This window comes from Nannobrachium achirus, assembly GCF_963921795.1.
Source record: "Nannobrachium achirus genome assembly, chromosome: 10".
In the NCBI taxonomy this organism is placed as follows: Eukaryota; Metazoa; Chordata; class Actinopteri; order Myctophiformes; family Myctophidae; genus Nannobrachium; species Nannobrachium achirus.
The window spans coordinates 57,176,144-57,194,838 of NC_137819.1; the positions used below are offsets into that span (position 1 = coordinate 57,176,144).

At 40.7% G+C, this 18,695-nt stretch overlaps 1 protein-coding gene across 1 annotated transcript; it reads left to right on the top strand.

Annotated features, from left to right (window-relative positions):
* The first annotated feature begins 9,531 nt into the window (after window positions 1-9,531).
* rpl30 (ribosomal protein L30) lies at window positions 9,532-13,643 on the top strand. Its single transcript, XM_080734804.1, has 5 exons — window positions 9,532-9,561; window positions 9,677-9,725; window positions 10,410-10,555; window positions 12,418-12,548; window positions 13,548-13,643. Exons 2-5 carry the CDS (start codon window positions 9,705-9,707, stop codon window positions 13,598-13,600), a joined length of 351 nt encoding a protein of 116 aa, XP_080590930.1. The 5' UTR covers window positions 9,532-9,561; window positions 9,677-9,704; the 3' UTR covers window positions 13,601-13,643.
* The last annotated feature ends 5,052 nt before the right edge of the window (window positions 13,644-18,695 follow it).

Sequence of the window (18,695 nt, forward strand, 5' to 3'; positions counted from 1 at the left end):
TTCGGGCTTTTGATCCGGTCGGGAGCGGAAGAGCTCCTACGTTTTTCTGTAGTCCAAAACGGACTACACTTTGGCCGGAAACAACGACCGGAAACAGTTTTAACCCGTACTTGCGCATGCGCTAACTACTTGCGCATGCGCTAAACTGGGTTGAAACTGTTTCCGGTCGTTGTTTCCGGCCAAAGTGTAGTCCGTTTTGGACTACAGAAAAACGTAAGAGCTCTTCCGCTCCCGACCGGATCAAACGGCCCGTTTAGTAAACGAAGACCAGGCTTTCTCTCAGGGGAAAGCCTGGTGAGGCGAGGTTAGGGCAAAATTAAAAATATTCCACCGGATGGAGACACTCTTCCTGGCTGAAGACTGTTTTTACGAAACAGCTTGAATAACACCCAACGAGACTAATGCACTGTTTAATGCGGTGCATTTCGGTCCTCTGACCTGTGCGGCAGTAGTGAGTTGACAGTGGCACCTTGATGACAAATAGTGAAAAACTAGATGAAATGAAGTCTCCATCCGGTGGATTATTTTTCATTTCGCCCTAGAAATGTATTTTAAGCGTGTGGTGGGGGTCCAGACTGCGTCCACTAAGTAGAGTAAGCTTTCAACTGTCCACTGATACCTTTGGTTTGGTGAGGGACGAAACAGTTTTTGTTATTTTCGGATCAGACGGCGGTGTTTTCCGGATTTGCCACAGATTTTGGAGGTAGACAAACATAGCGTTAGGGAGAACTCCACTAACGCTATGGACCAGAGCTAGGGGAGAGCCAGGGCTGGTCACACACACACACACACACACACACACACACACACACACACACACACACACACACACACACACACACACACACACACAGGTATTCAATTCCCGGTCGGTCCTTATCAACTTTGCAACTTTGCCAAGTGGTCAGCGAACTCAATCCATGTGTCAACTGTCCAGTCTTAATTTAGGAGATTAAGCCTAGAACAGAGATGTCATTTCCATGGGAAACTGGGCAGGGCTTGAACCTTGCTATGGGCCAAGGGCTTGATTTGAGGCTGTTTAGCTTTCCTCCTGGACATTCTGTGGTGTTAAAATACAGTTTCACTTCAATAACTCTCTCCACAAGCCCAGCCTTCTACAACCCATGAAATTAGCCAGTAGCTATGCCCCTCCCAAAAAGCTTTTGTCCAATGCTAGTTTAGAATAACTCCCTGCTTGCCAAGGTTTGCCTTGGCAACAGCCTTGGCAAGCTGCCGGTTGCTAAGCTATCATTGGACAAAGGCTTTTAGGGGAGGGGCATAGCTACTGGCTAATTCCATGACTGGCACAATTATCTTCCCACTCGCACCCACCTTCTGGGGCTGCAGGTGCTGCCTCTGCAGGTGCTGCAGGCGCAGGCGTAGGCTCTGAAGGCGCAGGCGTTGAAGGCGGAGGCTCTGAAGGCGGGGGCTCTGGAGAGCTCGCTGGCTTCTCAGCAGGGGGGCTATCGGCTGCTGGCTGTGTTGCTGCCGGGGCCGGCGCCGCTGCAGCTGGTGGAATGGCGCTCGTGCTCTCTGCAGGCGTTGTGCTGGCTGCAGGCTTAGCTTCCACTGCAGCCGGCGTCTGGTCGGGGATCGTTACGCTGTCTTCTGCTGCTTTGCCATCGCTGGCTGCCCCTGTCGAGAGTGCAGTATTATTCATATTGTCCGTGAAAATGCTGCTTAAGAGTCCCTGTCCATTTATATATATTTCAAACGATTTCCCCTCCCCTCAAAGAATATATATTATTTTAATATATATGTTTTAATACGGTACATTTAAAACAGCAGTTTAAAACAAACAAACATATCTGAAATGCCATACATTTTAGACAAATGTATATTTTTTAAGAAGTGGTGAAAATAGATGATTTACAAGCTCATAACGCAGAACGAAGCAACGCTTTGTGAGCTTGTAGATATGCTATTTTCACAGGGTCCTGACTCCTGGGCAAATGTCTCATTTCTCTTTTGGGTCTTGAGCTAAAAGGTTTGAGAACCATTGCTGTATACGTTTGATCATCCAGAACTCCAATAAGATTGCACAATCCAACAAGTATTTACATGGAACATCTATACATAAACACCAAACACGCCGCTGCAAAACAAAAAAGCCATTCACACCTCATTGCACGTGCTGTTCGGGAACCTAGGAGCGCTCGTTTTGTACATAAATATCCAGAAACATACTTCTTTATTGACCATGTCTTTAGTCTGAGTATATGTGAAGTCACACCCCATCTGTGTTGCTTGTTGCCCAGCGCCAAACCTGAATTCAGTGAGTGCATGTCTTGCAAAGAAAACACTATTGCCTGGGAGATTGTCCTCAGTCTCCATTGAGTGAAACATGTAGAGATTGACTTGAGAGTCTATGTTATGACATCTCCCTCTCTTCATTCCATGAATGGATGGCCTCATGGCAACACAGACAGAGCAACTGCCTCATGTTCTCATGTTATGTGGTTCTCTCTAGGCGGGGATTATAATGGTGACTATGGTCAGCATAAACAAACATTCTCTGTATCAAATACCAAACTCTATTCATGGTTTAACTGAGCATGGGGCATCTTTTAATCGTGTAATCTTGGCTTATTGTTTGGTCACCATGGAGGCCTATTGCCAATAAAATAGTTGTTAACCCTTTGGATTAGTTATGACCCAGCCCTGTCTGTATTCAGTACTTCATTGTACTACTGTGTTGTGCAGCCAGAATAGCCATGCCATGGCCAAAATAGGGGTTAAAAGTGGTTAAAAACAGCCCTCAGGACTCAGGAGGCACAAGCAGAGAGTTGTCAAACTACCAGTGAAATCCTGAGTGATAATTTAACTCTGAGAATATACAAATGTAACCAAATGGACCCGTCCATTTGGTTACATTTGTATATTATCCAGTGATATACAAGGTCCAGTGATATACAAATGTAACCAAATGGACCCGTCCATTTGGTTATCTGAAGTGAAAAGTTATTTACCAAAACATTGCCTTGCTGAATGTGTATTCTGAGTGTTAATTTAACTCTGAGAATATACAAATGTAACCAAATGGACCCGTCCATTTGGTTATCTGAAGTGAAAAGTTATTTACCAAAACATTGCCTTGCTGAATGTGTATTCTGAGTGTTAATTTAACTCTGAGAATATACAAATGTAACCAAATGGACCCGTCCATTTGGTTACATTTGTATATTATCCAGTGATATACAAGGTCCAGTGATATAGAAATGTAACCAAATGGACCCGTCCATTTGGTTATCTGAAGTGAAAAGTTATTTACCAAAACATTGCCTTGCTGAATGTGTCAACATATTGCAGTGTTTTATATGAAAATTAATAATTCAACTTGAGCAATGACCAAACTTAAAAATAAATGATTTTATTTCATCAAACCTAAAATAGACATGGAACATTTAATAAAATGAAATATCTCAAAATTAAATGTAATCAAGCTAGCTGGATTCAGATGCTAAACCCTAACTGTAAGAAAACAACAACGTTAAATTAAATATACATCAAATGATATTCCATGAGCAGCTTGAATGTTCCATGAGTTACCAACACACTATGGTCGCAGTGTAATGTGTCCAAGCCAAGGTCCAGTGATGACGTGACAGGAGTACTGGTAAGGATGTGATCTGGGCTGTAGATTCAGATGTGACATCTTATGGCAGCTTATGAGAGCCTTTGCTGTGACTTTCGTCTGGGACTTTCGTGGGACTTGCTGAGACGAACGGCACGGTGTAGTGCAGGCAGGAGCCGTGGCAGGCCGGGCTGTGGCTGGAACGCCCGGGTCAAAGCAGGTCGCAGGGCTTTATGCGTGTAGCAGAAGGCCAGGCTGCGGAGAGCTGAGAGGGTTGGGTCGAGCAGGAGTGCAAAAGACGAGGCGCATCTGGCCACAGAGTCATCCAGAGAAGGCCGTTTGACCTATGGTTTATATCGTAGAGGTATAATATAAACTAGAGGGTGGACCGCCCCGCCCCCAGCAATTCATTCAAATGAAAGTCGCCCAGTGGCGTTTGAAGCACCCGGAAGACTGCCAGAAGTACCTCGATTGGTCCAAGGCTATTGGCTCGGTCTCCCGCGGATGTACCTCAACTTCCACATTTTGAGCACTCAGTCTGAGTGCCCAAATGTGGAAGTGCTGCTGTTGCCAGCAGTTGCTGCCTGCAGTTCCAGCTTTTGATCTGTAGGGCAGGGCAGTTTCCCAGCGGCGCTCATGCTGGGGTCTTGTTGAGCGGTGGTCACAACGCTCCTATACGTGGCCGTGTGTGTGGGTCTGTCTGTCTGTCTGTCTGTCTGTTTGTCTGTCTGTATGTCTGTCTGTCTGTCTCCGGGTATGTAGCCTGGCCCTGCAGTAACCTTTTCTGACCACACATGTTAAGGGAGGGGCGCTGTTGTTCAGGATAGGCCAGGCATAGGCCAGGCACACTCACACACAAACACACACAGGGGCACACACACACACACACACACACACACACACACACACACACACACACACACACACACACACACACACACACACAGGGGGCACACACACACACACACACACACACACACACACACACACACACACACACACACACACACCACCGCTCAGTTCACACGAGTGTGATTTTTTTATAAACATAGTGTGCGACATGAGGCTGAGTTGCAACATGTGTTCCCAGACATTTGTTGTGAGACAAAGATGAGTGAGTGAGATGTCCTTCTTTGGGAAGTTCAGTGGTGTCATGCATGCACATGCTCATATTGCACATATTCTGTAAATATCGGGTTTATTCTACTTTACACAATTATTACAAACCATTGAATCCAGCAGAGTAAACTACGATTAATAACAAATAGTGATATAGCCATAATTACAATCAAAATCATGATAAATGAATGAAACACTCAAACAACAAGACAGTTGGTTATCAAAAAGTCAGAGTGTGATCTGTGGGAGGATAACATAATTCAATAAAGGGAAACAGTATTATGATTAAAGTTCCTGATTGAGTTCCTCCATTCAGAGCGACTGAATGTGTCTCTCATTTCCCTTGAAGCGAACAAGAGTTTGGTTGATGTCAAAATGTGCAGATTTGCAGATTTTCATTCACAGTTACAGTCTCAGTGCAGGGGTTCCTGTGTAACATTGTAACATTATCAAGCATCATATTTCAGTCCATTCATGAATGAATGTCCATTGTTAGTGGCGTCGTCTTGTTGGGTTCTGTATTCAGTCCATTTCTCCCATTTTTCAAGGAATAGAGTCTCTTGAAATCTCAAGTTATGAGTTAGTTTCTTCATCACAAATATCTCCTCCACAATGCTCAGCCACTGCTCACAAACTGGAGGATCTGCTTTGCCTTGTAATTGCTTTCTTACTAGCTGCCAATAATACGTTAACCAGGTACATATCTTCTCTTTGTGTATTATTATCTTGTGTCAGGCTTCCAAAGTACAGTGCAACACTTGTTTTGAGTATAGTTTAGTATCTCTTTATCACTGACTATATACGTATTATCCCAATAGCTGTCCATTTTTAGACGGTTCCAAAATATGTGTTCATGGTCAGCATTTACACATCCACACAACCTCCAACATGGTTGTTGTACCGATTGGAGGAGCATTCTTGAGGGTCAATAGGTCAGGAGTGTGAGGCCAGTGAGGCATCCTTGCTTGGGTCCCCACTCTTGCGGAGTGAGGTGTCAGTGGGACAGGGACAGTGACAAGAAAGCGTGAAAACTGGATAATATATAATTGCGCTTCCTAATCGACACTTGAGCACTACAGCCCATTTGTCCCCATCTGAAACATAAGCTGAAAAACAAAGAGTTAATGATTATAGTAGAGTGAAACTTTTACACTCATTAACACATTCTCCTATTCTTCACAACACAAAACTCCAGAAAACAGACTGCGTGTGTGTGTGTGTGTGTGTGTGTGTGTGTGTGTGTGTGTGTGTGTGTGTGTGTGTGTGTGTGTGTGTGTGTGTGTGTGTGTGTGCGCATGCGTGCGTGCGTGCGTGCATGCGTGTGTGTGTGTGTGTGTGTGTGTGTGTGTGCCGCGCGTGTGCATGCACGCGTGTTCATACACGTGCATGCATGCATGTGTGTTTAAGGGTTGTCCACACCCAGCAGACTACTATACTGTTGTGGCATTCACCATTATCCGCCATCCACTTGACTTAATTCTTTTTAAAGCAATATATGTTTTAGTGCTGCCCTTTATTATGATCATCATCATTTTGCATTCATAAATATTTGCATGGGATCTTACCCAAAGAGCTGTATCTTAATCATACCAGGTAGATTATGGTTAGAAAGAGAGGCGCCATAGTTTGCAACCGTTTCAACAGGCTAAGGCTTAGCACTTAAAACAAAGTGACCATCTGATATCACTGCAATATATTTCCTGATATTTGTTTTTGTTTCTTCAACAGCTAATAACACCAAGGCTATGACATATTGAGTTGTGCTTTCATGACAACAATCATATGAACAATCATATGAAGGTTAATGTCTTCTCCCTCGAGAGACGAGAGTTACAGGCAGAACAATGTGTTCCTTCACAAGGAGCTTGCATGCAAAGCTAAGAAAATATCTCAGTCAAATGTCCAGCTGACTCTCAAGAATGATAACATGGACACCTTCCAATCCAACAAGCACTTCATACTGTACATTACATACACAGGACATAATCACATAGCCTACACTTCATTTCAGTCAGTTGAATGAAAATACAGACAAAATAGAGGGCCTATTTCAAGCTATTTCTCTATCTTTTCTGTCAGAAATCAAACTGTATATTTGTCTGTGAGTGCATGGGTGTGTTTGCAGACGTTATGAAGATAGTAAGAGAGCAGGTGGAGAGATAGGAACTTTCTATTAGGAAGCTTTGCAAATCACAAAGATATTTCTCAACTTTTGCCAAATGTTTGTGTAAAAACCCCCAAATAGGTTTCTTTCACTGAGGAAATACTGATACTCTCCTCTTTCCTTTTATCCATCTTTGTTTGATAGATTTAAGTTATACTATGTGGATATACATAACAGTATGTTGGTTACTTATTATTCACAAATATTACGATTATGAGGGGTGGAGGGGTCTGTATAAGAGCATCTGTTAAATGCCTACATTTAATTTAAATTGAATGCTGTGTAGAGTGTGGATGCTGCAAAACACTCCCAAGAGATGCAGTGTTTGGGGTTTACTTTTGAGAGGTGTGCTAATTTGCACCAAAACCTACCATCTCTGTCTCGGTACAAGGAAGTTAGTGTCTACAGTGTATGCTTCTCTATTTCCCTTTGAAATTGAAGCCTGTCACCGAATACCCTGAACGCCACTGTCCCTCCCAGGGAGGACAGACTCAGTACCAATGTACTAAACAATGACAGTTGACTTTCCCATCCTGTCATTGTGGCTATCTGCATTATTACTGCATGGGTCGCCGCTGTGCTAAATAGAATTCCATAATATTGCTTACTTGTTTTGAGAATAGTGTTCCATACAATAAAATGTATTGCAAGATATATGGAAAACCACCCTTTCTATATCATGTCACAATTTGGACTTAGAGGCAGAAAGAAATACATTATAAAGGTGAATAAATTATAAAAAGTATTACATTTTTGTACATTTTAAATTGATTTGCATTTGTATTAATAATTATGTTAGCCCCTATATACCATGAGCCGATAGCCTAAACTTCTTACCAGGTCGATCATGGATATCTAAATAGAAGTTAGTCAACAACTTGTCCTTTAACAAACATAAAGCATATCCTACCTGTGGTGCTGGCGCCGTTGCTTTCCTCTGGCTTGGTGCTCGGCCGGGTCGTATCCACCGCTGTAGCCGTAGATGTTGAGCATCCCATTCTGTCTCTTAGCACATAAGAGAAATGTGCGGCTTTAAAAAAAGAAAGAAGTTAGTGTAGCTGAGAAAAAGACCTGGCAGCTTTCCCGATGACGCCCTGCATTGATAGTGTCAGTTAAAAATGCAAAGGTCCTCAAATCCACTGGACAAATAGACCTGTCGTTTAACTTCCACTAGTCCCGTGCGTAATTGCGCATCTCTTCAGGTCCCCGCGTAGGAAGAATGTAAGGTGTGTTCAACATGGACACGCTCCTATTGGTGCCCCGACAGCTTGACACACTCAACTGAATCGTTGAGTAGTGTGTGCGCTGTGTAGTGTGTAGACTGTCCCAACACTGTCAAATCCGGAGTGTTGATTTAACTCAGACTGCATTGTCAGTCACGCTCTCAGACTCACGATGCACCCGGAGTTGCTCACCCGTATGTTATCCATTTGTACACTCTCAGAGTTAATAACACACTGCGCAGTTGCTGGATGGATGACTGGTTGTTGCACTGGTCTGCTGCTCCTGAGTGAGTCTGTGAGAAGGTATGCAAGAAAAACGTCGTAGGCATAATTGTCGGCTCATATGTACCTGACTGTTGATGCGTGCTGGATCATCTAACAAATAGGCTACATTATATAATATCAAATTAACACAATTAAGCTAATACATTATTTTGAAGAACTCGTATTCTAAGCAATTTATGTTGCTTTTTGTGTTTTTACTGATTTAAACCTAGGTTTAGATTTTAGAAATGAGCTGTTAGCTGTAGCCTACAAATAGGCCTACACTACAGTGTATTATTATTAATATTACCACCACCATCATCATTAGGCTATTAAAATTCAAAGCACATCCTGTTGTTTGAATAGAACATTAAAGTAATTTTTTATTGTGATACGTATTTTAAACTTTAGTCCATAAAGTCCTACTCCTAACAAAGATGACTTGACAAAACTCGGGAGAACTCCTTCAATCATAAATGTTATGTAACACACATTGATTGATTGATTGAAGGCTTTATTAGAAGTTTGCATAGGAAAATGTACAGTTTCATGACGGTACAGTTCACTGGTACAAGGTCTACTAAAAGGAGATCCATGAAAAGACTACGCTTAATTCAACAGGAAACCATTAAAGTATCTCATATAACATTGAATGGCAGACAAATAGAACACAGTACTATGCAGTAGATATGTAAAGAAAAGAAAGAAAAAAAAGAAAACAGTAAGTCTAAACAAACAGTAAGTATATACAAGGAAGGGGCAGGGGAGGGTAAACAACATTCATAGAAACAGCATTTTTTATGTGTTTGTTGTTAGCAAATGGACTTCATGTTTCTGTATGTTAATAATGCTGTAGCGCTCAACATTAGATCTACAAACAATCCTCAGATATTATCCCCTCAGACAGTGATCTGCCAACAGATGATGTACATATCAACGGTTTAGCGCAGTTCTCCTTCACGCAGACTCAGTAGAAGTAGAACGGGCAGACTAGAACTGGGGTCATTTATCTTTGCAGATTGCAGATCCGGTGTAGAGCGGATACGGAAATAAACTTTTCGGATATATGTGTTCGTGCAAATGACCGGATACAGTAGGCGGGCGTTAGACCGGATGTGCGCACCGAGCAGCAAACAGAAACCACGCGAGGCACAAATATTCGCAATGCACCATGGGACTTCCTTTCTCTCCGAGGCCATATTGGGGATAACTTCACTGTAAGATGAGCTCTGAGTTTTAGGATAAAACTACCCCAATATCTGTCCAGTTTGTCGTTCTGTTGGTGTCTGCGTGTTAACGAGACATTTCTGCTTCCATTTGTGTTAAACTCAGGTTGGCCGGATCGGACTAAACCGCAAAAATGGTGGCTGCAAAGAAGGCGGTGAGTCTCCGCTCCGTCGAAGCCCGCAATGGCTGCATCTCTTCACGTGGAAACATGTTGCCTTACTGGGGCCTCTGCTAGCATGTTAGCTCTGTAGCTCAACACGTTTCGTTTAAACGTCTCATTCACACCTCCGTATTGATATGCCAGTTAGTTTTTGAGTTAGTTGTAGGCAGCGACACTGTTCAAATGAGTTCGTATTGATGAAGGCAGCAATGCACGCTGACAGCAGCTTGTACTTTAGCCTACTAGGCTAAGCCTAGCCCTAGCCTGCAGCTAATGTTGACTTATAAGTTGTATGGAGCTGCTGTAATGACGTTCCTTACTAAGTGGATGTACTGTACGAGTATTAACAATTGTAGACGCATAAAGTCTTGGCATTGTTAATTGGAAAACGCAAAACAGACTTGAGTTGTTTAACATACATGAATGTTGCCCCATTTAGAACCTCATCCTAAAGGGATAACTAACATGAATGATTGATTGACATTGAATGGTACACAACAAGTGTTTAAATTATGATTTAATAAACTTGAGAATACAACTGTAAATAAATAAAAAATACATTTGTATACAAGCTTAACACTGAGGACTTTACTTGCTGTAGGAATCTGAGTTATGTTGACCATCATGTGGCAGAATCTCTCATATGGTACTGAGCTGTTTATTCTTTACTGTCTTTAGAAAAAGTCCATGGAGTCCATCAACTCCAGACTCCAGCTGGTGATGAAGAGTGGCAAATACGTGCTGGGATACAAACAGTCCCAGAAGATGATCCGCCAGGGCAAAGCCAAGCTGGTCATCCTGGCCAACAACTGCCCTGCCCTCAGGTATCTACTATCTAATGGCAGATTAACATCACTAATCAGTATCATTAAACATGAACACTTGGGCTGTTGCTATAGAAGGTGTTTGCACTAGAGGATGACGTTTGACAGGAATTCCCGTGGGATTCCCGCAGGACAGGAGTCAGATATGTATTAATGCTGTGATCGGGACGGGACAGGAATGAAAATCACCAGGAGTGGGCAGGAGCGGGTATCATTCCGGACCAGTTCATCAAACCGCAGAAATAAACAGCGCTACTTTATTAGCAGTTTGGGAGGAAAAAAAGCACAGGAAAGTGAGGTCTGCGAACATTATAAAATTATACATTATATAATAAACATGATATCAAATATAATATGGATCAAAATGGAAAAACATTTTTTTTTTCGGGAGCGGGAGGTGAACGGGAGTGATTTTGACCAGGAGCGGGATGGGACCAGGAAATCTACAGGAGTGGGACAGGACTGGATTCTTTTTTACTCTGGCCCAGGATTGGGATGGGACAGGATTTTTTCTGCAGGAGTGGGACGTGACAGGAGTGAAAATCCACTCCCGTGTCATCCTCTAGTTTGCACTTATTAGACATGGTTGAACTTTAAATCAGTTATGAATATTCAATGAAAATGTTTCTGACAGATTAATATGAGAGCAGTAGATTTTTGATATTGATATATATATAGGCCCGGACCGCACCTAGGCTCTATGTAGCCTGACAGCATGTTGTGGGTTCAAGTCCCGCTCCCAACAGCCTTTGTGACACTCCCCATCTCGCTCTCCCTGTTTGCTGTCTATTATATCTACTGTACTTTAATTAAAGGCATAAAAAGCCAGAAAATCGTTAAAATAAAAATAATATGTGCATGTGTAATATTATGTGTCAACAATGTTGAGACTCACTATGACTAAGGAAGTATTGAATAAAGCTGAGAGTAAAGTTAAAGGAGCATGATGGCAGTGATCTGGCATGTTGAGCCTTTTAATTTGATATTACTGCAGAACTTGTTAGAAAGCCTGAGGTTTGATTGTAGAGAAAGTCTTTGGTTTCCATTCATATGGGGGCTGTTTGTTTGTCCATGTAATATGTTATGTTAACTTTAAATGCATTTTAAAACCTACACTGATTTGTAAAGTCTTGGTGAAAATAGTTCCTGTAGAATAGATATTACAAATTAAATAACGTTTCACCAACATTAACTAAATTATTTAGGTACATCCAGTGAAGTTTTAATAACTGGACAAATTTAAACTAAGTTTACAGATTTCAGATTTACAGTGTCCGGGCAGTGTTTCATTATTAGGACTGTTTAAATTATTTTGACATTTTACTGTCACTCCTTGTGTGCGACTGATGGACCCGTTCGCCAAATGGTCCGGTTCAGCACTAGTAGTGGTTTGCTTCACTAGAGCCAATGGAGTGCTCAATAAAGCTTAGCTGACCACATGGTTTGGTCAGTACACCAATGCTCCATTGGTGACATTGTACCTCACAATGGATGTACCTCATAATGAATGTGATGTACTTGTGTCTGTATATAGATACCGTATATGACATGTATTATTGGCGTAATTAATATAAATGCACTTACCACAAGTGTTTGCTAAGAAATGTATTTGGAAGTGTTTATGGTGTGTTTATTCAGCAGTGATATCTACTGTAATGCTGAATACAGAAAGTGTATTATATGTGCTCTATCTACACTTGTGTAAAGGTGAATACATTATGCATTATATGTGTTCGAGTGATTTTATTTTATTAATGTTTATTGGAGCCCCCGTCTCTTGTACAATTAGTTGCCTATAAGCAGTGAATGCAGTCAATGCACCAAGTAAATATTTCTGATTGTCAAATATTTTGTCCTTCCAGGAAATCTGAGATTGAGTACTACGCTATGCTGGCTAAGACTGGTGTGCACCACTACAGCGGCAACAACATTGAGCTTGGCACAGCCTGCGGCAAATACTACAGGGTTTGCACATTGGCGATTATTGACCCCGGTGAGTTCCCTTCTTGAAGTGTGTAGCGTAACTATATCATCAACGACATAATCCTGATCTGTTTGTCATCAACAAAGAAATTGCATTCTACATTAAGTTGTTATGGACTTGTTCAACATTATTCCACTTTTTGTCTGAAGTCTGATTCATAATGGGGTGTGTTTGTATACTATAGATATAACCTGGAATTTCTTATGAATACATTTGTTACCATGCTTGTACTCCCTCTCCTTACGTACATGCCTCACTCAAAATATTTATGGGCTTAATTTGATGTTCCACAGTTTGTAAAATGACTAGTTATAAAGTTGATAGTCAAGTCTCCAAGACAAATACTCCAATAAGATTTCATCAAATATGAGACTGTTGGTCAGTTAGCATGGTCAAGGGAATCTTATGGATGCCTAATCCTCTGTTTGCTTAACTAAGGATTAAGCGTTGGGCTTTGGTTTATCTTTAAGACAAAGGGGAGGGGGGAAAAAAAATCAATTTTGTAGAACAGATTTATAAATGCCGTAGTCATCACTTGCAACAAATCAATCGCCCTAGATCTGATCAGTAATGGCTAGCATACCAAGATTCAGCTCCTACTGTAATGATTAGGCAAACAAACAAAAAAAAAAGATGCAGGGAAGTTCTGAACTTACTTCCTATGAAGAATAATTTGGGGACATCTGTTCCTGCAGTGTTTCGTTAGGACTGTTTCCCGTTGGTTAAACATTTATCACTGTCACTCTTTGTGTGCGAATTTATGCGACTGATGGACCCATCAACTAAATGGTCCCGTTCAGCACTAGTGGTTCGCTACATGAGAGCCAATTGGGAGTGCTCAATAGAGCTGACCATACTGTTGAGTCAGTTCACCAATTCTGTTGGCAACATTGTACCCATGTCTCACAAGGGCACCCCACGTCCATGAATATGGGCTGTAAAATAAAGATGGGATGTACCGGTATGTGTTTTATCTTTTTAACCCATTTCCTTTGCTTCCCCCTGCAGGTGATTCTGACATCATCAGGAGCATGCCAGATCAGCAGCAGCCTCCCCAGTAGAGCTGTCTTCCCCGTTGTTATAAATAAAGTTGGTGAAATTCTACCTGTTGTCATTTGTACATTTTCTTTAAAAACAATCCGTATGTCTCATGGTCATTTGAAGTGTTACAATTTTAGAATTTGAATAGCAGGTTGGTTATTGAACTGTATGGCTTCCACTTTGGTTTCAGACGAACAAAAGTACTATTCAAGTAAATAACATTATCTAATACTTGGTAGTATATCTCTTGCTCTAACCCATGGACATTATTACAACTGTTTTGTTCTTGTCATGCTTTAACTCCAGGCTCTTTTAGTCATTTGGGTTGGTGTACTGTTGTGAATAGTGATTTGTTTATTTCAGTACTTTTTTTTGGTAGCATAGTTAAATTATCATATGTAAAGCAAAACAAATAAAAGATGAAAAAACTGCATAATGGAGAGAAAAAAAGAAGCAAGGCATAAGGACAACACACTTTGCTGTACATGTACAGCATTTTTTTTATGTATCATCTCATATTTTCATGTCTTTTAATGCTTAGTGAGCAGCACAACTTCGAATTATTTATCAAGGCCATTCCACTCCTGTGAATGTTAAACCAGATGTTTTATATACTGTATATATATTTTTCTCTTACTTGGACAGACTCAATCCTTTGGCAGTGTGTCATAATTCGCATGTTCAATACTTTTGTTCATCTTAAAATTGGGTGGTCTATAAAAGGTGATTCAAGTTCAACAAATTAAGAAAATAGCTGAAATTGGGATCTGCCATTTGTACATCATTTTGCCAAATGTCAAAGTGTTTCCCCCTCCTGTGTGCAGTCAGTCTGCACTATGTCCACTAGAGCGCAGTAGTGTTCTCTTGATTAGACCAGATGGTCCTCCTGCCATGACGAGGCTGTTTGCAAGGGTCAGGGAATCGATATCACATTGGCTGTGTTTACATGGGCAGGTATATTCCACTTGTATTCAGAATGACTGTCAGAATAAAAATGCTCATGTAAACACCTCAGTACGAATTTTCATTCGGGTTTGGAGCGGTGGTATATACCAACTTCAAACCGAATAGACTTATTCAGGTAAACAAATGGGTATGAATCTCTGGAGTTTATTCTTAATTCATAAATATTGTCCATGTAACTGTAGTCAATGATATAACAGACAGCAGAACAGTTGAATAAGGACATTTTGGAACAACTGGGAAATCCATATATACACTTACAGTATAACCTGACATCCTTATTGTGGGCTTGTCATAGGTTAAACCTGTTCGAAAATGGGGGGGAAATAGAAGTCCCAGTGCCACATTTGGTTGTAGATCAACCATTTTCACTGCACAACTTTGTACAACAAAATATAAAAATGGGGCTTAAAAGTGAGCGGTTAACATGGCTTGAGAATTCTCTGTAGAAGATACTTAACGGTAGACTTGGATACTTGTATTGTGTCTTTGTGTCAATACTTCAACAGAATATATTGCGACACAACACCTTGTGAATGACTGTCTTCTGTGGTTGGTGCAGCCTGTTGACTGTAATTGAGTAAGGACACACTCCTTGTAGAGCTTTACTAGTCAACCCTAAAACTGTCCATATATGCATCTTCAGAATCAGATTTCCTTGGTCTCAGCAAGGATTAAGTGTACTGTATGTATTGTGTGACTTCTCAGGAACGATGTACATTGTCACTGACTTGCCCACAGTGCATAAAGGTGCTGTAAGTGATATTTCTTTGTGGAAATGTGAATAACAGGTGTTCTCCTGTCTCCATCTCTCTAATAAACAAGACAATTGGAAGTGAAACATAGCAACAAAATCTGAAAACAAATTTGTAATCCATCTGAAAAGTTATTTTATGTTTACTAAAGGGAGACACCTGTTACTGTACAAACACTAGCTATAATTAATATCGGAATATACAGCTTCAACTGTTTAACAAAATATATTTTGTTTTATTAAAAAATACCACTCACAGCACCTTTAAATGTGTTACTATAAAGCAAAGTTTATCAATCCTGGACCAGAACTGAGAAACTATTGTCATAATGGGTCCATTAGACCCCCTCATAGGGGCCAAGCATTCAGACCTGTACCATTATCTTGGTGTATACGTCACAAATGCACTAACAACTTTTAATTTACGTTCTTTATCTTTGACTCATGATCTGACCATATTGCATCTTCCCCACATCTCTGTGTAGACCACTCAAATGAGCATTTGTAATGAGGGGATTGATCATGCTATGATGGGAAATATTAATATTACACTCAGGGTTAAGTGTAGACAAATTATTGGAGATTCAAGCATAAAAGCAGCATTACAGCATCCTGGTCTGGGTTCCACACTCCTCGAGCCCCAGCAGGACAGAAGCACCCCCAGAGCACCAATAGTTGTCCACACAAACTATATTATATTATATTTTATGTACAGGAATGTTACATTTGATTTTAGACAACATCAATGGTATCGCTGAACCAGCCAGAAAGAGTATAGTTGAGTGGAAAATTCACCTCGGAACAACTAGATGTTGACTAGATCCTAATAATGACCCCTGCTGTGGAGTTAAACACTTTGTGGCGGCCCAAATACAATTAGAACAGAAATGATTTTGAACAGATTGGCATTCCAAAAAATCTATAACAATTCACTCACTGCAGCTCTACTATAACATCCCTCTCTAAGTAGTTGTTGACTTCTTGCTGACAGTCTGATCACATCCTGCATTGACATTCTCAATCCCCTGAGGAAGAGTTGCTCTTCGGTTTTTCCTAAAATACTGTCATCATATTAATGCATGAGCATCATTGATTTCCACCCAGCCCAATTTTACTCATGTCTTTCCAATCGATTGAAATACAGAAATACAGCCTATCACAGATCACTGTTCCTATTTCTGAATAATGAACCTTTTATTGTTACTTAGGTCCCAATTGATGTATGATGGGATGTTAATCAAATTTATTATATTTATATATTTATCATTTATTATATTTATTCACTCACTTATTCAGGTTTTCCTTTAATTTGTCATTCATTCGTATTATATAACTGTTAGTATAGCCCTAAACTGACCATAGACTGGCTCATTCAAATGTCCTTCCTGTATGAAGCTGCCAGAGCTACTGGAATCACGGCAGCAGTTGCATAATACCTGTGCCGGCTAGTTGGCAGGCACAGGACCTGAGGGCTCATCTTCATAGCATTTGTGTGGTACAAATGGCATGTGGAGCTCCTGCCAGTACAGTGGTGACACTTTAGTACATTTGTAACATAATAGGGTGATGATTACTAAAATGATTTGCTTACTTTGTCCATGACATTGAAGGATATTTGTGTTATCACCTTCCTCAGAGATAGAGATCCACAGCACAAATTAGCAACGCAAGGAGACCGGTTTATACTATCAATTTTGTGAAATTGATTTTGGAAAAATAATTTAAGAAAGAAATCAATGAACATCAATTCTGCCCACAGGTCTAAGGAAATGCTGAAAGGCACAGTATTTAAAAAACAAGCAGATCAATATGAACCAGGACCACCATTATAATTTCTAGAAAGGAATATAGATAGTCTATTTATTTTTTATCTGATGTACTGTATATACCAAACGTTTCTGAGAGTAATAGAGTCTATTACTGCTGTAACTTGCCAATTTCCAAACAGTTTGCAGTGAGTGTAGTCTGTAGTGGGACTCCATTACTCTTCCAGAATTCAAGAACAGCCTTTTCAATAGGCCTACATGTAGGCCTATTGGAATTTCATTGGGTTTCTTTTGCGCTAGCCTTATCAAACTGGCTGAGCAAACAGAGGCCCCCAACAAAATGTATGTTTAGAGATGCTTGGCCCTTTTTAGGGCATGGGGCTCTAAGGAAGGCCACGTCTGTCTGTCTTGTCTGTCTTTAAAGGGGAAGACCACCCATTTTCAATATTGTACTGTCAAGATTGATTTGGGGGTTTGTATTGTAAAGTACAACGGTGTGATGTCATCAAGTTGTACTTTACAATACAAACCCCAAAATCAATCCTCCTCTAAGTTATATTAATGACATAGTTCAATACTGAAAATGGGTGGTCTTCCCCTTTAACTAAAAAACAACTGACTGATGATGGGGAAGCACGTTGGTATTCACCAAATGATGTCCATGCCTAACTTTATGGTCCATGCCCCCTACTGATTTTGGTGACCCCATGGTTTTTCTTCTAGTGCCACCCTCATAGGTCAAATTGCACTTTGTGGTTTGTATTATATTTCATTGTTGTTATTATAGTACTTTATTCTGTTAGAATACACGTTAATCCTTGAGCGATACTGTACCCCTTTCCTTATTTCCGGCACTAATAATAATCATCTTCCATTTTTCTTTTTTCCCCTTCACTAGTCCGCTCTCTCAAGGATGGCAATGTCACTCTGTTCAGACCACTTTGGTCTGGTTATGTTGCTGGCGGGGGCTTTTAAACTCTTGGTCTTGGTGTCTTTCTTTTCATGGACTCTGCCACACAGTGTTGATCCCTGCAGGGAAATTCTAAGTTTTCAGGATTAGTCGTCAAGGATTTTCCACCCTAGATTGAAACCCTGACCGCCCCACAGGGAGCAAATAAATACACAGAGACAGAGAGAATATAAGCTCACCATCATCCACTGAGTGCTTTGGCCTAGTTTCTCCACTCGTTGTTGCCTACCTAAGCCTGTTTCTTCATTTCCAATTAAATCAATTGAGATCATCCCTGAGCTCGTGCAGAGGATACCCAATACCAGTGACGGAATGTACATTTACTCAAGTACTGTACTTGAGTAATATAAAGTGTCCTTTTAACTTTTACTCAAATAAAATGATGAATGCAGAGTATTTATAGATTGTGCGCAATTGCTACTTTTACTTGAGTAAAACATCTGAGTATTTCTTGCACCACTGCCTAATACAAATGATGTTGATGTTGCTAGTGACAGCTATACACTCAGCAGTGTTTGACTTGGCAAGGGTCAGCAAACTACATCAATAGCCACCAAAGTAATCATTATAATAGGCCTACGGCTCCCATTTTATTTCTACAACACTATACTCTGTGTAGTAGTGGGTCCGGACATCCCCAACACAACACAATGTGTAATAAC